Below are 27,438 nucleotides of genomic sequence, written 5' to 3' on the forward strand. Positions count from 1 at the left end.
GTATTAAAATGTGACTCACCAATCTCCTCATCATCCCAGGCCCAAGAGGTAGAACTGGAACCTGGAATCAGGGACAAGACTGAGAACTCTCCTTCCACTGGCTGTGGTGGGAGTATAATTCACAGATAACTGCCCTGATCCATCACCCATGAAATGTTCACAGATATAACCAAATACAGGAGACATTTGTATGAAATAAAGTATCATTAGGCTGGGAGCCAGAGAGCTTTGTTTTCCACTCACTGTGTTCATGTCACCTTGCTGGTTTGTGATTTCATCTGTAAAATGAGAGGTTTGGAGCAGAAGACTTGGCAGGCTCCTCAGGCATGACTGTTCTAGGGTTTGAATCTGGCAAGGTAGATGGTGTCGGCAAACTGTCACCCTACAGCCATTTCAGGAGAACTTTCCAAATCACAGTTACTTCTGTGGAAATGACAGGTTTGCTATGAAAGGAATTTTTGCCCTGAGGGTCAGTGTTGACATCTACTTTCTAAAGCATTTCTAGTTATGAGAGCCCCTAGATCCATGTTACTTGAGAGCAGATTATAAAGTATTAATTGACTGGGATCTAAGACTTCCATATACCCTATTTTGAAATATTGGATACTGGTCACAATCTGCTTGTGTAACAAATATCTATTGAGCCTCTGTGGTGTACACGCCAGCACTGTGATGTAATAAGCAGTGAAGGGTTGCTCAGAGTCAGCCTTCAGTGGTAATGGACTCAAGATAAATGAGTTCAGCCCAAGGTAGTAAGTGGTCCACCACAGGAGGAGGTTACGGGTGCTACAGGGCTAACTTCCTGGTTATTATGGAGTGAACAGAGCATGCAGCACTGGGATACAGCATGTCCCGAGCTGGGGCGCTAGGTGAGGATTGGTTGGCAGAGGAGACTGGAGAAGTAGCAGGTTAACAAAGGGCCTTGTTCATCATAGCAAATGTCAAGCCCATGCCCTACCATGCAGTAGATGGTCAGTAATGTTTGCTGATTGAATGCCTGAATGTATACAGATTATAGAGTGTTGAGTAATTGAAAGCAATGCCTAAAATGTTTCTGAGGTCTTTGTAGACAGAACCCAAGGTCAGCAGACATTGTGTTTTTGTTGCCATCATTTTTCTAGAAACTCCGTGCACATGAACAGTAATCTCAACATGTACAGGTATATTGATTGAATTGAAGGGAATTCTTATTTCAATATCTTTAAATTCAATTAACTTTCTTAGAGTGTACCCTTCCACTTCAACAGAAGCTAGTGACCAAAAAAGTGGAATCAAGTATACTCAAATAATATTTACTTTTTTTTTTTTTTTTTTTTTTTTTGAGGCGGAGTCTCGCTCTACAATAAATCCAGGCTGGAGTGCAGTGAGGCAATCTGGCTCACTGCAGAGGCTCCGCCTCCCGGGTTCCGCATGCATTCTCCGGCCTCAGCCTCCCGAATAGCTGGGACTGCAGGCCCGCCACTGCGCCGGCTAATTTTTTTCTGTCCACAGTAGAGGCCGGGGTTTCACCATGAGTGCCGATCTCCTGATACTGTGATCCGCCGCCCCGACCTCAAGTGCCTAGGGTTCTAGTATCGATAATATTACTTTTAAACATTTTGAAGTTTAAAACTCCTGATGTAATTGGGTGAGGAACCAACTAATGCAGAAAGGCACACCATATGTTTAGTCACAGTGACCATTTTGTATCTTGAAAAATTTAGAAAGTGCCTTCCATATCAGCTTTTTATGCCTTGACAATACACAAAATCAATATTATTTTTCTGATATGTTTGAAAGGTGAGACTGAGCCAAAAGAAAAGTGTTTCCAAGAAAAAGCTTGAGGGAATTTGTTACCTGACCTTAAATAGATCAACTTCCTTAGTTTTACTATTTCTTTATGTCCTTAAATACCATTCTTACTTGTTTGATGCATTTACATAGGAAGTTTCATTTAAACTTTCAGTTAAATAAAATAATTATTAAGCATCGCTTAATAAAACAAGATTTACTGGAAAGCCTTCGGAACCAGGAGGTTGAGATTTCCCTAGCTAAGGTTTGGCTTTCTTCTTCTACAGAAAGAAAACGTACAGCAAATGTTGTGTTTGAGGGGTTTGAGGTGGGAAAATGTTTGGAACACCCATTGAACTGAAAAAGACTAGTATGGCCAGTGAATCAGAAAAAGCATGACAGGAGATGAGATTGAAATGATGAGCTCCAATGTATTGTCAACATGGGTGCAATGAAAATGTATTTCTGTGAAGTAATCTATTCAAACACAGAGCCCATCACCACCAAGCAGGTCTACAAGCTACTGTAGGACTGTGGATAATTCAGCATTGCAGGTAGCTTTTTCTTGTTTCCAGACTGTGACTGAATTATTATCTTTTCATAGCAGCTTAGCGGGCACTGGATGAGGCATAACTCTCTGACTGGCAAACATTTTTATGTGGGCATGGAAAACACACACTGCCTCACTTAGCACATGCACAGCGTCCACACTGACCTGCGGCTGCAGTGCTGTTTCCTGAGCCACAGCAGATGCCAAGTGCTCTGTTGAATACTTTACATTCTCTTTACCTGTTCTTCTTTCAATAAACCAGACTGGTGGGCACTAGTATTGCCTCCCTTTAAATAAGGACGGAGGCTCAGAAATGCAAAGGAATTTGCCCCACTTGTTAGAAAACAGAGTCCAGACTTGAAGTCTGTGGAATTTTAAAGTATACTCTGAACTAGAACTAGACTAAGAGGCAGGTGAGCTTGGAAGGTTGTGGGCTGTAAGAACTGGGGAAAATCAAAAAACAGTTTACAGACATAAAATGCTTAAAAAAGTAAAGTAAACTCAACAGATTTTTCTTTTTTTTTTTTGGGGGATGGAATCTTGCTCTGTCACCCAGGCTGGAGTGCAGTGGAGCAATCTCGGCTCACTGCAACTTCCACCTCCCGGGTTCAAGTGATTCTCCTGCCTCAGCTTCTCGAGTAGTTGGGACTACAGGCCTGCGCCATCATGCCAGACTAACATATATACATATATATATATATATAAATACACACACATATATATATATATTTTGTATTTTTAGTAGAGACACAATTTCACCATGTTGGCCAGGCTGGTCTCGAACTCCCAACCTCAAGTGATCTTCCCTCCTCGGCCTCCCAAAGTACTGGGATTACAGGCGTGAGCCACCAAGCCCGGCCTCAAAAGATTTTTTTAAAAGGTGTTGAACAAGGTATTGTAAATATATCCATGTAAGCAACACCAACCCTTAATGAGTAATTATCATCCAGCTGAAAAAGAAAAGGCAACTGTCTTTTATTTTATTTATATTTTTTAGTACATACTATAAAGGTCTTATTTAGAACATAAAGTTGTTAACATACTACTAAAGCAATTTCTCTAAGATCCTACTAAATAAATCCCTGACACACCAAGTTGAAGCATAGAGGGCTGGCACATACCAGATTATAAACCTTCCAGACTGAGTGAGTGCTCTCTTGCTTTTGTCTGGCTCAATTTTATCTGCCATATTCTCCTGGTCATCTTTCTTTTCTCGCAGCTGCTTGAGTACACGTGATATTGTAACTTTTGTCTTATTTTACCATGCATACTTTTATTAATTCAATTGGAGGCAAACTCTCACTTCTTCCTCTGTCTTCTAACTCCTCTTCAGCCACCACAGGAATATTTTTATTCCATTTTTAAGTAAAGGCACAGCCCTCATTTTGATTAACAAGCATAAAATTAAAGCTAGTGATTGATAGACTTATGCAAAAAAAAAAAAAAAATTAAAACCCTGTGCGATGTTTTCATAAGCCCCTGTGCAGCAGACCATGATATAAAAGAAGCCCTTACAAGGCACTAGGTCAGTCCTTTAGGGTTGATATGCTTCACCCCAGGCTCATTACACAAAAGGCAGGGAAGGACGCAGTGGTTGCGTTGCTTCTGTGCACTGTGGGAACCACCTAACTGCAGTCAGCTTCCATGAGGAACCAGGAAGGATTTGGGAAGCTATCTCTTTGCTTACTTGTATCCTCAAGGCCTAAATCTTTTGCCTTGTTTGTTGAACTATTGAGTTGAGGTGGACAACTCTGCCTTACTGTAAAAACTCTTTGTGTTTGACGTAGCTTACTTTGAAATCCCCCATTAAATTCTTCACACAAGTCTCCACTTACCTTTTATTTCGAATTAAACTGCTTTTTCCAAGCCCCATGCATCTAGATAAATATCTGTAACTATTATTTCATTATTCTTGTTTAATTGCTAGTTCAAAGCCATTGTGTCCTATTGAAAACATTACACAGATTTCCAGTATTTCATAGATTAAAAAGGTGTTTTAAGTTTAGTTTGAGAAAGCACTATTTACTAATGTGTAACTTGGAAATGAAGTTAGAACAAAAGTCATTTGTAACCTGGGTAGACCCTGTTTAAGCCTTCAAAATTTAAGATTAGGGTGAACAACTGAAATAAAATGGTTAGTTAATGAATGACATTAGATCTGTTCACCAATATCAGTTTAATAAAATATTTATGGCATGTAGTTTAGGCATACAGATGGACGACTCTTCTGAATGGCCAAAGATAATGGTAGTCAGGACAGGCTGAATGTCAGATTTTACCCATTCATGAGTGCCTACCATGAGACAGGCTGGGTTTAGCATATTCACACTTTATTTAGGCCACAGCAATGCTATAGCTTGGATGGCATTATCTTCCTTTTATAGGAAACAGACATGTTGAGGAATTTGCCATAAGTCAGCAGATGGTGGGGCAATATACATATTAGTTTTTATTAGTTTAAAAGTAATATTTACAAATTACGAACATGCATATTGTAGAAATTGAGAAAATACAGATTTATGAAAAGAAGAAAATAAAACTTCATAATTTCATCAAGTGGAGATAACCACAGGTATTATTATATTTATTCTTTCTGTATACAAATATATACATGTATATCTTTTTACTTGTAAAACTGAAATTATAGTTTTGTAACTTGCTTCTTTAATTTAGTGGTTGTCTTAGTCTGTTTTCTGTTGCTACAACAGAATACCACAGACTGGGTAACTTATAATGGAAAGAAATTTATTTGGCTCATGGTACTGGGTACTAGAGGCTGGGAAGCCCAAGAGCATGGCACTGGCATCTAGTGAGAACCTTCTTGCTGCATCACAACGTGGCAAAAGACATCACATGGCAAGAGAGAGCAAGGAATTAAATTCAACCTCAAGTCCTTTTGTAATCAGCATCAATCTATCAATGAGGGTGAAGCCCTCTTGACCTAAACACCTCCCATTAGGCCCCACCTCCTAACACCATTGCAGTGAGGATTAAATGTCCAATGACTGCTTCTTTGGGAACACATTGAAACCACAGAAGTAGTGTATCATGAATATCTTTAATCCTCATTTTTTATTTTTTAAACTTTTATTTTAGGTTCGGGGGTACGTGTGCAGGTTTCATGTATAAGTAAACTTGTGTCATGGAGGTTTGTTGTACAGATTATTCTGTCATCCAGGTACTAAGCCTAGTACCCATCGTTATTTTTTCTAATCCTCCCTCTTCTCACCCTCCACCCACAAGTAGGACCCAGTGTCTGTTGTTTTTCTCTTTGGGTCCATGTGTTTTCATTGTTTAGCTCCCAGTTAAAACTGAGAACATGCAGAATTTGGTTTTCTGTTCCTGTGTTAGTTTGCTAAGGATAATGGCCTCCAGTTCCATCTGTATTCCTGCAAAGGATATGATCTTATTCTTTTTTATGACTGCATAGTATTCCATGGTGTAAATGGACCACACTTTCTTTATCCAATCTGCCATTGATGAATATTTAGGTTGATTCTATGTCTTTGCTATTGTAAATAGTGCTGCAGTGAACATACACATGGTATGTCTTTATGGCAGAATGATTTGTATTCCTTTGGGTATACACCCAGTAATGGGATTGCTGGGTTGAATGGTATTTCTGTTTTTTCTTTGAGGAATCTCCACACTACTTTCCACAGTGGCTGAACTAATTTACACTCCCAACAACAGTGTATAAGCATTCCCTTTGCTCTGCAATTTTGCCATCATCTGTTGTTTTTTGACTTTTTAATTATAGCCATTCTGACTGGTTGAGATGGTATCTCATTGTGGTTTTAATTTGCATTTCTCTAATGATGAGCGATATTGAGCTTTTTTTCATCTGTTGGCTATATGTAAGACTTCATTTTATTGGGTACAAAAGAGTTTGCAATTTTATATGCCATACAGTGTTTAACAAATCCTCTAAATTCTTGCAACTTTTTAGTTGAAGTATTTGTGATAAATGTAATGCACATCCTTTGAATTAAATCTTTACATATCACATATATGTCATTAGTTTAAGTTCATAGAAATGTAATTGCTATGTTAAGGCTATGAATGTTTTTAATGGTTTTGCTACATATTGCTAAATCAGCTCCAGAAATATACTTAAAGAAATTTGCACTCCCATCAGCAATGCACAGAGTTCATTTCCACATACTCTAGTGAGAACACTGTTTTCATAACACATTCTTGCCAATGTAGTGTCTTCTTGTAGTTGCAATTATATTTATTTGATTGCTAGTGAGATCAGTTTTTTTCATTCTTTAAATTTCCTCTTTAAAGTTTGCTTTATTTCTTTATTGATACATTGCAATTATACATATTCATGGAGTAAAATTTGATGTTTTGGTACATATATAATAATCAAAACAGAGTATTTAGCATATTCATTTTTACCTCATACATTTATCATTTCTTTGTGGTGAGAACATTCAAAAGCCTCTCTTATAGTTATTTTATAATATACATTGACTTACTCTTAACTATTGTTAACTATTGTCACCCCGCTTGCAATAAAACTCCACAACATATTGCTTCTATCTAATTGTAACTTTCTCCCAGTTGACCAACAGTTTTCTGTCTTCCCTTGCTTCCTCTCCTCCTCAGTCTCTGCTTCTAGGATATCAACTCCTCTTTTTTTCAAGATTCCACATATGGTGAAACCCCGTCTCTTCTAAAAATACAAAAATTAACTGAGCATGGTGGCGCGTGCCTGTAGTCCCAGCTACTTGAGAGGCTGAGACAGGAGAATAGCCTGAACCAGGGAGTCGGAGGTTGCAGTGAGCCGAGATCATGCCACAGCACTCCAGCCTGGCGACAGAGCCAGACTCTGTCTCAAAAAAAAAAAAAAAAAAAAAAAAGAAAAAGAAAAAGAAAAAAGAAAAAGGAAAAGACTATTGTAATCGTTCATTTGAGATAGTTTTGTGACAGTGGAGATGAAAAGAAATGGATCGATTTAAGGTATAAGGGAAATAATCCCCACACTCTCCAACCCTGAAATACACACATAATAGGCCTGCCACAGTTTTCCCTTCCTCTATAAAACGTGCTGCTCACACTCATGGCACCCTGAATCCTTGTGACTAGTAGCATCCTTTTTAGGACACCTAGGTATTCCTATTCCCCCCAAGAGAGATGGATGATTACCACGAATTTGTTTTGTTTCCGAATTTATGCATATCAGCTGTATTTTAAAAATTTTAAATAAGTTTATTAATAGTATATGAACAATACTACTTGAGTAGACTGGAGCCAAACTTTCTGCTGGGTATGGTCTTCTATCTTTTAAGAAAGTAACTACAATGTGTTAGAATTCTGCTTTTTGACAATCTTTGTCCTCCTTTTTGGCCCTCACATCTCTATAGTTTACCAAGCTTACCTCTATGAATTTACCATGAATATCTGTGCCACATTAACCACAGTGATGCACAGTCATAATGTGGTTTGCTGGAAAGACTCTCAGAAGTTAAGGCACCTTTGATTAGTCTAAAAGATACTTTGCTCTCCTTTGGCTTTCAAGAGAAACAACTTTTCTCCTTCGCTAACAAAATGTAAACTATTTTCCCAGACAGATGTTTCTTGTTTCACACAGATTATCCTGTAGAAAGAGCCATATCTGAACTCCTGGAAGGGATCATGTGTTTCTTAATAATTTTTATTAAGCTGTGCCAAAACATGTTTGTTGAATGAACAAATAAAGGAATAAACTAATCTTTGGAACTGAGAAACATCTTTGTAAACATTTAACGATGCTATATGCATACTCTACTGTTACGGACTGTTTATGTCTCCTCCCCAATTTTATGTTAAAACACTAACCTCCAGTGTGACTGTATTGTAGATAGGGCCACTAAGGAGATAAATAATTAAGGTTAAATGAAGTAATAAGGGTGGGTCCCTGATCTGATAGGAACCATCTAATTATAAGAAACACAAAAATGTTTGTTCAACGCTTCACTCACACAAAGAATAGATTATTTGAATGCACAGTAAAATGGTGGCGGCCTACAAGAAGGAGAAGATAGTTCAGAATGAAACTTACCTTGCCATCACCTTGATCTTGGACTTCCCAATCTTTAGAACTATGAGAAAATAGATTTCTGCTGTATAATCCACCCAGAATGTGGCATTTTGTTATAGCCATCTGAGTAAACTAATACACATACACACATACACACACACACACACACACACAGAAAATACAATAGACTGCTTTCTGTTTCATACATATTTTGTTTACCAAAAGGAACCTCAGAGGTAAGAGACTTTGAATGTCTGATAGATATTCTCTCCTCTTTAGCTTTCAAGAAAACCATTTTTTTCCCTCCTATTGTCTTTGCTAACAAAATGTCATAGACATTTGTCATAGACAAAATAGACTTTTTTTGAAAAACTTTCTTTTTTCTGAAGCTTTAATCAAAAATACAATTTTAAGATAGTCTTTATCTTGGTACAATTAACAAAAAACCTACAACTTCCAGCTGCTTGGCAAGTGGCCAGAATCTTTGTGATTCTCTTACCCTTCCCTCAGACTTGTCACACTCATGTTTGCAGATGGTTGCCATAGGAGCTCTGAACATCATCTGAGATCAAAATGAGAGGAAGGGGGAAAGGCTGTATCAGCAGCATGCTTGCCTTATGGGAACAGACTTCCCAGAAGCTACCAGCAGACTTCCATTTATCTCATTGGTCGTAACTGTGACAGGCTCAAAGCTAACTGCAAGTGCAGCTGCAAAAACGAGTATTTAGTTTTTCTCATTCCTATCTAAGAGGTGGCAAAGCAGAAGAGGAATATAAGTATCTGTAGTGTTAGCCAGTGAACAGTCTGCTATTCAAAGGAACTGTTATAGAAGCGTGGACTAGCAGATCAGCTAATTCTAGAGTCCTCCAGAGTTATAGGCTTAATAACCCAAATGTGGGGCTTTACATTTCACACCTTAATCACTATTTGACTACTGCTAATGTCTTTGATTACAATTAGCTAGGCTGCAAACGTTATTTAAGGTCTATACTTACTCTCACCATGTCTACTATAATAAAACATTATTGAGTATACATTGGTTGCATTGCTTATTATTTAATGTTGAGATGACACTGATCTAATTTTCTCTAATTATATACATAAAGTGACAAGTGAGGTCTGTTTTGATTTGAGGCTGAAAACCATGATCGTGACTTCATACTGTGCTCTAGTCAAAAATCCACCTATAGCTTACCATTAGCTAGCATTTCTAAGTGCATTCCATATTATTCAGTGATCTTCTTTCAAGGCGTTTTCTTTTTTTTAATAGTATTTTGCTCTGATGCCTGGGCTGGAGGGCAATGGTGCAGTCACAGCTCACCGCAGCCTCAACTCTGGTGCTCAGGTGATTCTTCCACCTCAGGAGCTGGGACTACAGGCACAGGCCACCACATCTGACTAGTTTTTTGTAGGGATGGAGTTTCTCCATGCATGCTATCCAGGCTGGTCTCCTGAGCTCAAGCAATCCACCCAGCTTGGCCTCCCAAAGTGTTGGAATTACAGGCATGAGACACTGCACCTGGCCCCCAAAATATGTATGTTCTAATAGAACTAAAATAGGGGAAAAAAATGGAAGAAGATAAAAAATAAAGTCATGATTACAACAGAAAAGCGTAACCATACAAGTGAACTACAATTTGGCCTAGAGCTGCCCAAAAGAGAAAGAGGAGCAACAAAGAGAGCTGCCCAAACGACAAAGAGAGCAACCAAAAGACTCTTTAAGATGAAAACAAATCCCAAATGCCCATCAATGATAGACTGGATAAAGAAAATGTGGCACATATACACCATGGAATACTATGCAGCCATAAAAAAAGGGTGAGTTCATGTTCTTTGCAGGGACATGAAGCCGGAAACGAATTCTCAGCAAACACACGAACAGAAAACGAAAAACTGCATGTTCTCACTCATAAGTGGGAGTTGAACAATGAGAACACATGGACACAGGGAGGGGAACATCACACACTGGGGTCTGTTGGGGGGTGGGAGGCTAGGGGAGGGATAGCATTAGGAGAAATACCTAACGTAGATGATGGGTTGAGGGGTGCAGCAAACCACCATGGCACGTGTATACCTATGTAATAAACCTGCACGTTCTGCATGTGTATTCCAGAACTTAAAGTATAATAAAAATAAAATAAAAAACCGCTAATAGAAAAAAGAGAGAAAAACAAATTAGGCTGGTTGCAGTGGCTCACACCTGTAATCCCAGCACTTTGGGAGGTTGAGGCAGGTGGATCACCTGAGGTCAGGAATTTCAGACTAGCCTGACCAATATGGTGAAACCCTGTCTCTACTAAAAATACAAAAATTAGTTGGACATGGTGATGTGTACCTGTGGTCCCAGTGACTTGGGAGGCTGAGACAGGAGAATTGTTTGAACCTGGGAGGCAGAGGCTGCAGTGAGCCAAGATTGTGCCACTGCACTCCAGCCTGGGCGACAGAGTGACTTCGTCTCAAAAAAAAAACCAACCAAACAAACAAACAAAAAAAACAAAGAAAAAAAACCCCACACTACCCCCACTGAAAATCAACTGTTTAGGAGAAGCACATATTTTGCTGAGATCAAGACCCAAGAGAACTTTCTCCTATGGGTCTTCATAAAAGGCACACTATGTGATATATTTAATAGTAGCCATTAGCCTTAAAAACACATGTCTTGAAAATATGTTTTGATGACTGTGTTTGCTATTAGGAGCCAACAGCATAGAAACAAAGTGTAATGCAGTAACAGTAATTCTATGAAGAGCCAAAATGGGGATCACATATGTAGCTCTCTGAAGATTTCCTAGAGGATGAAATTTAGATTCCTCTCTCTGCTAGTTGGGAATACAAACTTGTCTTATCATAATCTCCAAACTCATGTGTTTCTATAAGTAATAAAATCCATTTCAAAACCAAATTATTTTTTATATCTAAAGCCACTGTTCCCTTTTAATATCACAGACTGAAGTAGACTACATAATTTATCTAAGCATGGTTTTCTAAATAAATGTGCTGTAAATGGCTGATCTCAGTGTAGTAGATACATTTTAAAATGCTGTCTTATGGTTGTACTAACTATATGTAAACTTATTTTTAAAAGGTTAAGTTAAAAGATTGTCCACAAAAATGTTATGTTTCAGTTGCATTCAATTTTTAAAATTATTAATACAGGTTATGTTAAAGTGCATTGCAACTATTCACAAAGACTTTCAAAAAATGATCAGCAACATAAAGTGTAAACCTAAAAAGAAAATCAGACTCATTCCACATCTGTGAAATTCACCACTTAAATATAATTCAATTTACAATAATTGTAAAAGATAGGGAGAATATAGAAAATGGAGGGGGAAAAAGGTATTCAACATATGAACAACACTGCTACTGTTGTAGTGAAAAAATAATTTATTAAATGAACATAATACTGGGAGTAAAATGCATTACAAAAGTAAAAAAAAGTAAATTATAAATATAAATAATAGTGGTTTACCTAATTAACAGATTTTTTTCTTCATCCTTGCAGAACTTTAAATACAATCTTCCAAAAAGCCAGATTGAAAAAGTGGGTGGTTCACTTTAGAACAGACAGGCAACACTATAATATCTAGAATTTGGCAAAGATCTGTTATATAAGATTCAGAATTGTACTGATTAAATGATTGTTCTTTTTAAGCCTTTTGCAAGTCCAGAATAATAATTTTAATAAATAAGCAGATCAACTTGTTATATTCATTTCTGTCTCTAAGGATAGCAAACATATTACTAATATACGTTGTGAAAAATGTTCTGAGAGCATACCTGTGCACTTTGATAAAGACTAAAAATTTTTGGTTATTTGGTAAAAAGTTATCTCCTTTTTACTCCAAAGGTTAACAACAGCCATTGGATGTGTTGATATATGTCAGTAGAATTTTAAACAGCCACACCTTAATATATACATCAAGATACTGATAAACTTTTAGATAGTAAAGAAAAAAATGGAGGTTGTTATTCTACTTCTCCAGTAAGTTTCCCTCAGTTTTTAGAAAGCATACCGACTGGGATTGCAAAATGCCAGCATGATTACAATGCATATTAACAGCAATATGCAAAACAGTGAAAACAGAAAATAAATAACTTCACACTATAAAAATGAAACAAGGCACTTTCAATGACTGTACACGAAGCTGAAATAAACAAACATTTTTTCATAAAGCTGACTCATAGACTCTAGGAGACTTTTGTAGAAAGTGAAATAGTAAAGGCACTACATAATTCTTTCTCCTAACTCTACTTACTAAAGAAATCCACCAATTAAACTTGGCACAAAAGAGTTTAATGATCATAAAGTGCATCACTTGGCTAAATATATTAAAAAGAAAATCAGCCATAATACAGTATAATAACATCTTCACATATATAGAAATAAAAATGTAATGTCAGGAATCAAGCCAGTTAGGAACTTTGCAGTATATATGGCTTTTTATTTTTTTTGTATAAGCCCCTATTTATATAGAATCTATATTTTCAAAAGAATATGCCTTAACAAAAGGAGGTAGTATTCTGAAAGAGGCAAACTCACGAAATCTAGGTAGGTAGAGATAAAGATTATGTGGAAACTAAACAAATGCAACATATTAATAACCATGACACTTATTAAAGTATTTTGACATTAATGAATCAGCTTTTAAAATCAAGGCTTTCTTATCATGTTAGCTATATGATTACAGCTCTTTCAAGTAGTTTTCCTTTGGTACTAGAAAGTCATTTTTTTTTCTGAAGAGCATTAACATTTCAAATAAGCAAATTTTATTTAGAGATGGTAAACATGTAAACATTAAAAACTCAACTAAATTTTATCTTTACTATGATGGTCACTGATTTATACCATTAATGAAAATATGTCATGTCAGAGATATAAAGAAGAATATATCACCCAGATAGTAACATGCAATTAATTTCCATTTGATTAATATAATTGGTGATTTAACACACATACATATATACACAGTAGTTTGGAGCAATATATAGGCAAAACACCATAATAATTTATGCACAGTATTTAAGAATGTGGGCCTTGATAACAGAATTCCAACAAGATTTTTTTTTAGTGTATTAAATATAATTGGATAAAATTAAAAGCAGCAGTGAATATATTTCCTATCTCAATAACTTAAAAAAATTCTTTATGTAAACTTCATACATGTGCATTCTTGCTCTTTTCTATATGTTTTACAGTTCTTTTTTTCTTTTAAAATAGTATTTGCCACTCTTCTAAATTTGCTGAATAGTCTAAATGGAGGGAACCGCTTGTGATATATTAGTCTTCTTCAGCATCATATGCCACTTCTGCTACTTCTATCTCTGATACAGCATTTTCAGGTTCACTAAAACTTAAGCATGGTTTATTATCAGCTCTGCAAAAAAAAAAAAAAAAAAAAAAAGCAACGTGTCAATGACAGGATTGGATGCATGCTATTATTTCATTTCACTATTACCTTTAAAAATCTTCTACCTTATAGAAAGAATATTTACGTATTTAGTGTAAAAGTATTTAATGTAAAAGAGTATTTAAACATTCAATCAGAAATTTAATATTTTTAAGTTGTCATTGCCAGGTAAGACCCTTGGAGATAGGTTTTAAACACTTTCAGCTCTCCAAACTACCATTTACCAATAAAAATCTACTTGGTAATTACCTTTATCAACATAAAATTGTTCTCAGAATTACAGTCGACCATTACCACTAAACTATTAACAATTACCTTGGATTTGTATGCAATAAAAACTCTATGTGCTTTTAAATACATTACCTTTTCATCATTCCTATTAGGTAGGAAGGGTAGTTTGCTATTATAGTATCCTATTTTTTGAATGGAAAAAGGGTGATATTGAGGGACATTAAGGTAATCTGTCAATATTTTAAAAATTAATTAATTACCCAAGTCAGAGGCCAGTTAATGCAGACACAGCTCTAAAGTAAGTAATGAGAAAACTTACAGCCTGATGTCAAAGATACTTTTTTAGGAAGAGCCTAAAATATCTCCAATCATTCTCTGCTTGCTTAGTAGATTCGTGATACAGTAACACTGAGTTCATAAAAAAATACTCTATAGAGTATCAGAATCACTTTCCTCCAATTATTCAAAGGATTAAGCTATCATAAACGAAATATTATGTACCTAGATTCTTCATCCAGGACATCCTGATCAACCTCAAGTGCAGAGGACTTCACCTTTAGGATCTGTTCACCTTCTGTTTCTGACACATCCAGTGATTCTTCAGGTTCTACAGACAATGTTCTAAAAGTATGTTATAGCAACAAGTTATTTTCTATGAACAAAACAGGCATATGTTTAATGTTGTGAATACATGTAGCTATCGCAGTCTTTAGCTGTTAAGGCTTAATGTAGTCACATAGCTAATAAACAGCTCACTCTGGAAGTCAACAGAGAAATTAGTAGCTGTGATTAATTTAAAATGACTTTAGCATCAATTCAAGATATGCTGATGAGATGGCAAGCTAGAGCTTTCATATGTGAAAAGTTGGCATAAATGCCTAGAAACTAAAATATCACTTAAATAAAATAATGGTATTCTATTTAATAGTGATTATTTATTTAATAATGATTTAACAACGATTAAAATGAATAATGTTTATCTTGTTGAACAGTTAGCGGCTTATTTTCCTGATGTTTCCCATCCTTCAATGTTCAAAATTTATTTAGCAAAATTAAATTATGCTAAATAAAGTATACTTTTCCCAATGAAGTATGCCAAAAGCCTACAACTTTCAGAATCAGAAAATTCCTAAATCATATTAAAATATAAAGGGCATTTAGCCCAAAGTATTAAGGGTTGAATTAGTTAGAGTAGAAATTCAAGTATCACAACACACCTGATTCTGTTCTCTAAAGTGTCTATATGAAGTTGCTTCTCACTGAGCAGTTTCTTTAGTGATTCCATCTCCTTTTGTTTTTCAAGTAGTTCTTTCTGTAAGCGGTAGTTAGTCTCTTCTAAAGTTTCACAGAATGCCTTAAAAAAAACAACAAACAAAACTAAACACATGCAGAAAAAGAATACAATTCATTACAAATGCAGTATCTTTCTCAAGGGCATTATTGAAGAGTCAAAGAACACAGATAATAAAAATAAAGTATGAAACTCCAAATGATTTGTTCTCTACTCTCATCTTTTTAGGTCACTGGTATGTTAACTTTCTTAGCCCCATCCAGCAGGGGGACATAACTACAAGTTCTTTTTCTTAAGATTTATAGTAGTAAGCTAGTGTGCCTGAAGTGAGTATGTGATATCCCTTTAGTGTAGAACTGGGATAAAAAATAATCAGCAACTACTGTTTTAGTTTTTATTCTCCTTAATCTACTTTTGCCTAGTCATACATGATTACACTTAAAAAAATCAATTGTGGTTGATTCCATCTGTATTAGCTCAGTAGACATACTACTGTAACAGCATTTTGGTAATATTGACACTTGGGATGCAGTAACAGGATGGTGCAAGAAATGGGGGGTCAGGTACATTTTGGGAAGTGAGTGACAAAAAATGGTAGATTCAGGAATAAAGCAAAGAACCTAAAGAGCAAAGCCATTAATAAAAGTCACTCAACAACACAGGAATACATCAAGAAAGACTGTTTGTTTCAATCTGGTCTCTAGGTGGGCAAGGTAAAGTCTCTCCTGAAGAATCTAATCTAAAAAGCCTCGTACGGATTTTGGGAAAAATAATGTAAGGAAGACAAATAAAAACAAATACATACATAAATACAGGATACTGAAATTGCAAATACCAAAATCAAATAGAAGATCTCTAAAACACCAGGAAGACAAACCAGTTTACTATAAAATTGTAGGACAGTAGGGGACTGAGAATAGATGTCATAAAACAGTCTATGTCAAAGGCAGTGGAAAACACTTTAAAGCACTGAGTAAAATAACTATCAAGGTAGAATTCTACACTCAGTTAAATCACACTTCAGGAATGAGAACAAAATTAAAAGACATTTGAACATCAAAGATCTAAACATTACCAATACACATTCACTGAAAGAACTATTAAATTACATACTTTAAGACGAAGTTAACTGAATCCCAAAGGAAAGAGTAAGATGAAAGTAGGAATGGTGAGGAATGAAAGTGGCAAACACTCAGGTAAATCAAAAGAAACACTGTGTGAAATGATAATGATGGCCAACTTAGAGGAGGGCTGTAAACAATCTGTTTCCAAAATATGAGAACATATGACCATTAAATAAAAGACAATGACTACAGAACTTAAAAACCAAGAGCAGAGAACAAAGAGAAAAACTCATTAAATAACATGAAAGGAAAGAAAGAAGGAAAAAAGCATTTTATAAAGCAGAATAAAAAGCACAAAATAATAGAAATAAATACAAATATATTGGTAATTACCATATATAAAATAAACTCAAAACTTAACAGATTTTTCAGATTGTATTTAAAAAACTATGATGTTTAAAACAGACATATTTAAAATACAAAAGTAGAAACATACTTATCAGGCAACAGACAAATGTTAGCCTTTTCTCCCCTACCAAAAGTTGTAGTTTTCTTAATATCTGACAGAATGCAGTTCAAGATGATAAACATTATTAGGCACAAAGAGTCTCTATCTAATAATAAGAGTAATAATTCACCAGGAATATTTTAAATGCATAATTACAAGAAATTGAACAAATCCACACCATAAGGGGTAAATTTGATATAACTCTTGGCAATTAATGGATTAAACAAAAAAAGAGTTAAGATTAAAAAAATTTAACAATACAAATTAGTAAGTTTGATCTGATGAACATATATTGAACTCAGAGTCTAACAATTAAGAAAGAAATACATATTCTTTTGAAGCACACATGGAAAATTTAGAAAATTTATCACATATATGCAGATCCCAAAGACTGCAGAACACTGTCAACAATAACCAAGAACTGGTGTCAGAGAGAACATAATCTCTGAAAAAAATGCAAATAGACTAAAAAACAGTCAATAATGTATGAAAAAAAAGTTTGAAAAATTAAAGAGAATTCTAAATTTATGGAGCAAACAAGATATTAGAAGGAACAATATAAGATATGAATGATAATGAAAATATTAAGACTTGTGAGATGCAATTTGACTGTTATATAAAAGAACTGTATAATACTAGAAACAACTGAGAAAGCATCCAATTCAAGAAGTCAAAGAACATACTAAAACCAAGTATAAGAAAGGAATTAAGAGAGAGGAAAATAATTTAATCAAGAGAATCAAAAAGGCAAAAAGTGGTTCTTTGAGAAGACTATTAAAATACACCCAACCCAGGGAAAAAAGACCAGTGGAAACAATAGTGAGATTGAAAGTGGATATATAACTAAAGATAGCTTAAGAGATTTTAAAAAGTCATGTGATACTACTAAGAACAACAGTCTCACGGTGGCTCATGCCTGTAACCCCAGCACTTTGGGAGGCTGAGGTGGGCGGATCACGAGGTCAGGTGATCAAGACCATCCCGGCTAACACAGTGAAACCCCGTCTCTACTAAAAAATACAATAAAATTAGCTGGGCATGGTGGCTGGCGCCTGTAGTCCCAGCTCCTCAGGAGACTGAGGCAGGAGAATGGCGTGAACCCAGGAGGCGGAGCTTGCAGTGAGCAGAGATGGCGCCACTGCACTCCAGCCTGGCGACAGAGCGAGACTCCATCTCAAAAAAGAAAAAAAAAAAAAAGAAAAAAAATGTATTTTAAAATCTAAACAAAATGGTCAATTTCTAGAAAAATACAAATTTTCAAAACTGAAACTCCCGCCCCCAAATAATCTGAATACACTACAGACATTAAAGAAACAGAATCAGTTGTTAAAAGTCTACTGTAAGACAAACTAAAGAAAATATCAAATCCAGATTGTTTTACAGGTGAATTCTAACAAACATTTACGGAACAATCAATACGCATTTATTCAAATAGTTCTGGATAACAGAAAAAGAGGGACTATTCCTTATTTTATAAAACTGGTATAATTTTGATGCCAGACCCAACAAAGGGTAGTAACAGAAACAAATATTATATATGCCAAAATTCTAAATAAAATCATTACAATTCAAATCCAGTAATTTAAAAAATGCTGAATTTGAGTTAATCTCATAAATGTTTTATCATCTGAAAATCTATGAATGTAATTTACTACACCAATAAAAAAAACCCATATGATCATCTATACAGATGCAAGTGAAAGCATTCACACAGACACACGCATACACACACACACACACACACACACCCTACAACCTCTTAACTAGAAATAGAACTTCTTTAATCTAAAAACAACAAACATGATAAACAAATCAACATAACTCACAACTACCACTAGCCAATAGAAAACACCATATCCAACAGCAAAATACAGGATCATTTTCATTAAAGTTAGGATGAGAGGAAAAGGATGTCCACCATAATGGCTTCAATTAACGTTGAAAGAACCTATCTAGCAAAATAATACAGAAAAATGAAATGAAAGATATTAAGTATTAGGAAAAAATACATTGTTAATATTGCAGGGGATATGATTACCTATATGGAAAATCCAAACAGATCTATAAACTAATGAGAGAATGAGACATACAAAATAGATATATAAAAATCAATAATAAAACCAATGGCTTACAATGCAATAAAAATACCAATTATTTCATCAACAAAAATGATGAGAAATCCTATGACTTTCCCTAGAAGTTTAAGAAAAAAATGTAAACTTTTATTGAAGAACTTAAAAAAAACCTTCTATATGCAAAGATCTATTAATAAGAGGATTCAATACTATAAAGATACTCTTCAAAATTAATAAATAAATGAATTAAAATTCCAAACAAAATGGCAATAGGGTTTTTTCATGGAACTCATGAAGTTGTTCTAAAATTCATATGGAAAAGTGAATAACCAACTTGGAAGAATAAGGGCACCCTTGTTCTGCCAGTTAATAGGATTATTTAATTATAGTACTTAACACAATATAGTACTAGCAGAGGGATGAGACTACTAAAAATGAACTGAGTGGCCAGGCATGGTGGCTCATGCCTGTAATCCCAGCACTTTGGGAGGCTGAGGCAGGCAGATCACCTGAGGTCAGGAGTTCAAGGCCAGCCTGGCCAACATGAAGAAACTCCCCCTCTACTAAAAATACAAAAATTAGCTGGGGGTGGTGGTGCACGCCTGTAATCGCAGCTACTCAGGAGGCTGAGGCAGGAGAATCACTGGAATCTGAGAGGCAGAGGTTGCAGTGAGCCAAGATGGTGCCGCTGCACTCCAGCCTGGGTGACAGTGAGAGACTCTGTCTCAAAAATAAAAGTGGCAGAAGATTTTAATTAGGAAACAAAGCTCAGTCGGAGAGGAGAGCCAGAGAAGTAACAGGGAAGCTGCAGGTTGCTACAAATTTGTGAACTCAGCCAAGCACAGTGATGGCAGGGCCTAGCTGCTACAAAGAAGACATGTTTTAGACAAATACTCATGTGCATGGGCAAAAAACTGGACGACTGTATTTCTTACTAATTGTATAACAGGTTATTTTAGTTTCTGTTCTGTAGAAAGTGTAAAGCATTCCAACAAAGGGTTTTAAACTATATATATATATATATTTTGCATCCAGGCGTTTGATTGCTAAATGTAATAGTCTGACTGTAACGCTGAATAAATGTCTTTTTTTTTTTAATGTGCTGTGTAAGGTTAGTCTACTCTGAAGCCACCCTGGTAAATTTCCCCAACAGTGTGAAGTTAGATTTCCTTCAGAGTCATGACAGGTTCCATTTGGAATTTATACACAACCTGCTTGGGTGGAGAAGTCATTGTCTTCAGAAACCTTGTTGTAGTTAAACTGATGGTTACTGTTGTGACCTGAAGTTCACCATTAAAAGGGATTATCCAAGCAAAATCGTGGAATTATTGGTTATAAAAATGATTGTTGGCACATCCTATGCAATATATCTAAATTGAATAACGGTACCAGATAAAATTATAGATGGGAATGAAGCTTGTGTATCATCCATTATTAGGTGTAATCAATAAATGATTTAATTCCCTTAAAAAAAAAAAAAAAGACCTAAGTGTGAAAAGCAAAAGTTTACACTCATGAGGAGGAAATTTAGGAGAAATATTTTTATGTGCTGGTGTGTAGGGAACAACAGGAGCCATAGAAAATGTGACAAAGAATGTGGAGCAGGAAATTTACAGAAGTCTCAAACAGCTACTATGGAAGATGCCAGAGCTGGCTGGTAATCAAGAAAATTAGGCTAAAATAACAATAAGATACTATTTTATACCCATCAGACTGACAAAAATTAAAAGATTGACAAATTGTATTTGTGGTGATATAGAGCAAAAGGAAAATATATTGCTGGTAAAAGTACAAACTGCTATAACCAATGCACTCTTTAGCATATGCAGTGAAGCTGAAGAGGAGAATATCTAACAATGAAACAATTGTATTCCTAGGAAAGTACCTTATATAAGTCCTTGGGTTTCTTCCAAGATTAACATCCATCCCTATGAGGGAGGTATCTTAGGAAAGATGTATATAGAAATGGAAACTGTCCTTAGAATAATCATTGGAAGGCTATATTGATATAAATTTCCTTCTGGGATAGAGATCAAACAGTTCCATTGGGACTGGAAAATCTGCTAACAAGTGATTCTAAGAAAACAACTTAATTACATATTACAATTCTCACTGCATTTTTAATCTGCCTTTCTGGGTTTCTCACACTTAGGAACAAGAAAATTAAGTTCTTAACCTGTAGCATAACTGAAGATTAAAATTTAGGTAGAGGATAGATGGCTTAAGAATTCTGCTTTATTTGTACTTATAATTCATATAAAATATTAAAAATTATAATTTTTAAAAATTATAATCTATTCATTAATGCTAATACAGTAAGACCTCATTTCTTCCAATTATATTATCTCCATACAAGTAATATATTTGAATTTTCCCAAAAAAAGGTAGACTAATTTATATCCCTAACCTTAATTCCCTCTTTTAGTACAAGTATATGAGGGGTAGAAATGACTACTTTAAATAGAGAACAGAGAAAAGTAGGTTAAAGATTTGCTGAACTGAGTATCCTTTGAATAAGTTTAATTTTACACTCCAAGAAATGTGGGTTAATAAGTCATTTTGGGATTTTTCTTAAAATGAGAGGCTGCTTAAGTAAGTCTGCAGACAAAAGAGATATATATCTCATTAGGTTACTATAGATTTTACTTTGAAGCAGAGGAGCAAGCACAGAATTTTTTCATTCACTGTTCAAACAAACACATATTTTCAAATACACCTGTAGGAAATGCATTTATTTTAGAGAAAGAGTCTAGAAGATACATTCCACATTACTCTGTTGAGTATATAAACTTAATATTGCCTTGATGATTTATTTAAATCAGTGGTTCTACACCAGGAGTGATTTTAAACTCAGAAGACACTTGGTAACGTCTGGAGACATTTTTACTTGTCATGAGTGGGTATGCTATTGGTGTCTAATATGCAGAGGCCAAGGATGCTGCTAAATATTTTCAATGCACAGGTCAGGCTGTGCCCTAGCCATGGCCACCAAAAAGTTATCCAGCTCTAAATGCCAGTATCATGGATGAGAAATCCTAACTCAAATCAGTTAGGATTCCACTCTTCCCCTGCCCATTATGATACTTGACACTTACTAACTAGCATATATTTTGAACTAAGAACACTAAAAAGATATTCAAATTATTATTATTTTTGTAAAAGGGCTAATTTAAAAATTAAAAATGAACTAAAGGCTGTCTTGCAAGAAGAAAGAATACTATACTTTAAAGGAATAAAAATCCTGGAATCCTTGAGCTGGAAAGGAGTGATAAACACTTAGCTTCGTTAGCCCAATGTTCACTTAAAATATAAGTCAATTTTCTAAACAGATTCTGAATTGAAGTGACAAAATGGTAGCCAAAAGGCTGAATGAAACCTAGAAGCAATGATCTAGCCAGGATTTAACAGGGAGTTCTGGAAAATGATATATCTATGGGGCCTTGATAAGCTCTCCACAGATCCTGGGACCACATATCCTAGGACAACAGAGCCCATATACGTGTATAGAATAGGAGATGGGAGAGGATTCAGCAGAAACTAAAATCTATGGCATATCTGAAAATGACCTTAAACCTTAAATGCACTCCTTAGACTATATACAGATCCATTACCAGAGTGTAAAAATCTTACTAGTTCAAGGTGTATAAGCAAAATTTATGACCAACTGTTGACTGAACATTAAGCTATGCAGAAACACAAGAAAGCCAGGCTTAAAAATAAAATGAGGGAAAAAACACTGAGAAAATACAACAGTGACCATACATTGCTGAGGAGACAAATTTCACAGATTTAGTCTAGTCAAGTTACTAAACGGACAGACAAAATAATAACAACCACTATAAGAGGCAGAAATCAGAGTCAAGAGTTACTAGAGTATATCACCGAAAACATCTTGTATTAAAAAAAAATGAAATGCAAATCAAAACCACAATGAGATACCATCTCACACCAGTTAGAATGGCGATCATTAAAAAGTCAGGAAACAACAGGTGCTGGAGAGGATGTGGAGAAATAGGAACGCTTTTACACTGTTGGTGGGATTGTAAACTAGTTCAACCATTATGGAAAACAGTATGGCGATTCCTCAAGGATCTAGAACTAGATGTACCATATGACCCAGCCATCCCATTACTGGGGATATACCCAAAGGATTATAAATTATGCTGCTATAAAGACACATGCACACGTATGTTTATTGCAGCACTATTCACAATAGCAAAGACTTGGAATCAACCCAAATGTCCATCAGTGACAGATTGGATTAAGAAAATGTGGCACATATACACCATGGAATACTATGCAGCCATAAAAAAGGATGAGTTTGCGTCCTTTGTAGGGACATGGATGCAGCTGGAAACCATCATTCTTAGCAAACTATCACAAGAACAGAAAACCAAACACCGCATGTTCTCACTCATAGGTGGGAACTGAACAATGAGATCACTTGGACTCAGGAAGGGGAACATCACACACCGGGGCCTATCATGGGGTGGGGGAGGGGGGAGGGATTGCATTGGGAGTTATACCTGATGTAAATGACGAGTTGATGGGTGCAGCAGACCAACATGGCACAAGTATACATATGTAACAAACCTGCACGTTATGCACATGTACCCTACAACTTAAAGTATAATAATAATAAATAAATTTAAAAAAGAAAAAAAAAAAAATGTATAAAACACTCAAAGAAACAAGGTCAATCTAAGCATACTCAGGAAAAAAGGTAGTCAGTTGAAGCCATCTCTAAATGGTCCCAAATGTTAGGCATATCAGGCAGTGATTTTTAATGCAACCATTATATACAGGAAATACACTAGAAAAAATTGAATTAATGATAAAGATAATGATAATGACTCAACAAATAGAAAAATCTCAATAAACAGGAAGAACAGTTAAAAAATAAGCAATTGAGAATTCTGGAGTTGAAAAGCACAGTAACTGAAAAACTAACAAGAGGGGCTCAACAGGAGATTTAATATGACCAAAAAATAAATCTGTGAATCTGAAGATCAATAGAAATTTTCCAATCTGAAGATCAGAGAAAAAAGCAATTGGAGAAAAATGAACACCCCTTCAGAGACATTTTGCACAACATAGGGTGTACAAATATACAAGTAATGAGAGTCCTAGAAGGAGAAGGGAGAGAAAAAGGGAGTGAAAAAGTATTTGAAGAAATAATGGCTAACAAATTCCAAAGTTTGATAAAAAACATTAATCTGCCAAGTCCAAAAAGCTCAATGAAGCCAAAGTATGAGAAACAGAAAGAGATCCACATCCCAATACATCATAATCAAACTGCTGAAAGTCAAACAAACAGAATATCTTGAAAGCAGCAAGGGCAAAACGGCTCATCATGCACATGGAAACAATATAATTAAAGGTTGATTTTTTTTTTCTCAGAAATAATAGAGGCCAGAAGGCAGTGGAATGACACATTCAAAGTGCTGGAAGAAAAAAATCTGTCAGTAAAACTATCTTTCAAAAATGATCATTTCCAGATAAACAAAGACTGGGAATTTGTTGCTAGCAGACCTGTCTTACAAGAAAAACTAAAGATTATGAGACTGAAAGGAAGTGATACCAGATGATCACATCAACCTACAGGAACAAATGAAGAGGGCCAGAAATAGTAAACATGTGGATTAAATAAAATAATCTATGAAATATATTTTCCCATTTCTTAAGTTCTTTAAAGCACAAAAGATTGTATAAAGAAATAATTATTGCACTGTATTTTTAGGTTTATAAGATATACGTAAACTAGATAACAATAGCAACACAAAGAAAGAGGGAGGAAATGGAGATATATTGGAGCCAAGTTTATATTTCACTGAAATATAATACCTTGAGCAGTCACTGAAAAATAAGAAAAAGTAAAAAATTCTATAGAAGAATCAAAATGGCATACTAAAAATTATTTTACACAAGAAAAAAGGAGGAACAGGATGGAGACAGAGAAACAGAAAACAAATTGCAAAATGGCAGATGTAAAAGACAGATGTCAGAAAGAATAAAAGATCAAGACCCAATTACACGCTATGTAGAAGGGATGGATCTCGAGTTGAAAGATACAAACAGACTGAAAGTAAAAGAATGGGAAAAGATATGCAAACAGTAACGATAATACAGTTGCAGTAAACAACACAGTATCATACTGGCACAGGGATAGGAAAAAAGATCAATAGATAGAACTAAGAGTCTAGAAACAAACCCTTCTTTTCATGGTCATTTGATTTCTGACAGAAGTGTCAACATAATTAAACAAAAGGAACTAAAAAAAAATTAAGATACATATAGGAACTTAAGTCCCTTACTTAACACCTTATAAAAAAATTAACCCAAAACAGACCATAAACCTAACTGTAAGAGCTAAAATATAAAATTAAAAAAATATGAGAAAATATTTGTAATGTTGGGTTAGGCAAAGAGTTTTTATAATGCAATAGTAAAAGCATAAGCCATTTTAAAAAGTGATAAAATAAACTTCATTAAAATTAAAAACTTTTGCACTTCAAAGAATGCCATTAAGAGGATGAAAAGACACCTACAGACTGGAAGAAAATATCTACAAATTGTATCTCTGATAAAGGATTAATATCTAAAGTAAAGATTTTATAACTGAATAAAATAAACAGTTCAAGTTTTAAAAAAATGGGCAAGACGTGAACAGACATTTCATTGAAGAAAACATGAATGGCTAAAAAGCATGTGACATGATGATCAATATCAAAAAATCATTAGAAACATGAAAATTAAAGCTATAATGAAATATCAATACCTATCCAAGAGAATGGCTATAATCCAAAAGACAGATAATATCAAATGTTTGTGAGGACATAGAAAAACTGGAACTCTCGTACAGTACAAGTGAGAATGTAATACAGGACCTTTCAAAAACTTTATTGGTTTCTTTAAAAAGTTAAACTTGTTACATGATCAAACACTTCTACTCTCAGGGAAGTAGAATTTCTCAGTCCATGAGAAATAAAAACATATGTTCATACAGAACATTATATGAAATTGTTCATAGCATTACTCATATCACAAAACTGGAAACAATCTAAGTATCCCTCAACGGGTGACTGGATAAACAAAATCTGGTATATGCAAACAATGAAAAATCATTTAGTAATGAAGTAATTATAGAGGATAACATGGAATACCCTAAAAAGCATGCTAAGTGAAATAAATCAGGTGTAAAACATTATAATACTATATATAAGGCAGACTGTATATATAAAAGTTATGTATATGGTAAACTAATACACATATACAAACACACATTGTATGATTTTATTTATATGAAATATCCAGAAAGGGCAAATGTAGAGAATGAAAGCAGATCAGTGGTTGCCTTGGGCTGGAACTGCAGACTGATTGCAAAATGGCTTATAGAAATTCTTTTTGAGGTGATGAAAATATTCTAAAATTGGGTTACAGTGATGATGGTGTTAACTGCTCTATAAATTTACTAAAAAGTATTAAATTGTACCTTTTCAGTAGAATAGCAAACAACAAATTAGTGAATACTATAGATGAAAATCTTACTCCAATAAAGCTGTTTTAAAAAAGGCCATAGCATTCAATCTAACACAAAGAACTGACTCAGCTTGAATGAAAAACATCACAAACCTACCAATTAAATCTGTTCCATTTAAATACCATTAAACATTTGGGGAAAAAACTTGCACAAAATCCTAGGTAATCTACTATTACCAAATCTGTTTTGTGAATCTAGGCTACTGCTTCAAGAAATAGGACACTTTAACACGTCAATTAATGTAATTTGAGAAGCATCAGGCATGAGCTAAACCGATAACAAGACAATCACTCCTACCCCTGAAGTTTTAAACTTGATTTTAGCTGTAGGTTCCTTATTTTGACACTCAAATGGAAGAAAACTCAGTTTGCACATAGTATTATTAAATATAAAAAGGTTCCCCAAATCATTTTATTTTGAAACAGTAAAAATAAATAAAGGGGGATTTAATTTTAGAGCTTTATTGACTATATGACATGTATGAATTTTTACTTTTTCCTTGAACTAAGTCTATGTATTTCAATGAAAGAAACCTTTGACTCAAGCATTGAAAGCTTTCTGTGCAAAACTACCATAGCCTGAAATTATAACATTTTGCTGTTTGCTATTCCATTCAAGAAACAATGTAGTTATTGTACTGTATTATTTGTTCCTCTTTTCATGTGCTATATAATACAGCACTTACCCTGCTTTCTTCTAGGCTATCAAATGGACCCGGTGGATCATCCAAACAAAGAAATTCTCTCACTGCAAGGCTTTTCAAAGGAAAAAAAAATTATCTGAAGTACAAGTAAGTTTGCAAAAGACAGCAAAAAGCAAAAGTTACTTTGAAGCAATACAGTGTTTTAAACAAGTTGGTTATGTGCTTTCATACAAGTAACCAAATATAAATATAAAACTATAGAAGATGCAAAGATCTTAAGGTGTTTTCTAAGATCTTAGAACATAAATATCACAAATTTATTGTTAC

At 34.8% G+C, this 27,438-nt stretch overlaps 1 protein-coding gene and 1 long non-coding RNA gene across 5 annotated transcripts in view; one reads left to right on the plus strand and one right to left on the minus strand.

Moving 5' to 3' along the window:
• Positions 1-601: 601 nt before the first annotated feature.
• Positions 602-27,438, minus strand: part of SNX16 (sorting nexin 16) — a 53,516-nt gene continuing 26,679 nt past the window's right edge. For 2 of the 4 annotated variants that reach the window (XM_003902917.5, XM_017962141.3), the window contains 4 exons: positions 27,154-27,223; positions 15,208-15,344; positions 14,492-14,611; positions 11,718-13,726 (listed from right to left, as the gene is read on the minus strand). In XM_003902917.5, coding sequence (XP_003902966.1) covers positions 13,630-13,726; positions 14,492-14,611; positions 15,208-15,344; positions 27,154-27,223 — 424 coding nt within the window. In that variant the 3' untranslated portion in view covers positions 11,718-13,629. Of the gene's footprint in view, positions 866-11,717; positions 13,727-14,491; positions 14,612-15,207; positions 15,345-27,153; positions 27,224-27,438 lie in introns of those variants that run through there. The other 2 variants (XM_017962140.3, XM_009213257.4) reach the window with 2 other exon arrangements.
• The window catches only part of LOC116276372, a 39,852-nt gene continuing 13,192 nt past the window's right edge, over positions 779-27,438 (plus strand). The window contains exons 1-3 of the long non-coding RNA XR_004185865.1: positions 779-869; positions 14,496-14,617; positions 27,169-27,258. This is a non-coding gene — a long non-coding RNA (uncharacterized LOC116276372). The remainder of the gene's footprint in view (positions 870-14,495; positions 14,618-27,168; positions 27,259-27,438) is intronic.

Source organism: Papio anubis, chromosome 8 (assembly GCF_008728515.1).
Source record: "Papio anubis isolate 15944 chromosome 8, Panubis1.0, whole genome shotgun sequence".
Lineage (NCBI taxonomy): Eukaryota > Metazoa > Chordata > Mammalia > Primates > Cercopithecidae > Papio > Papio anubis.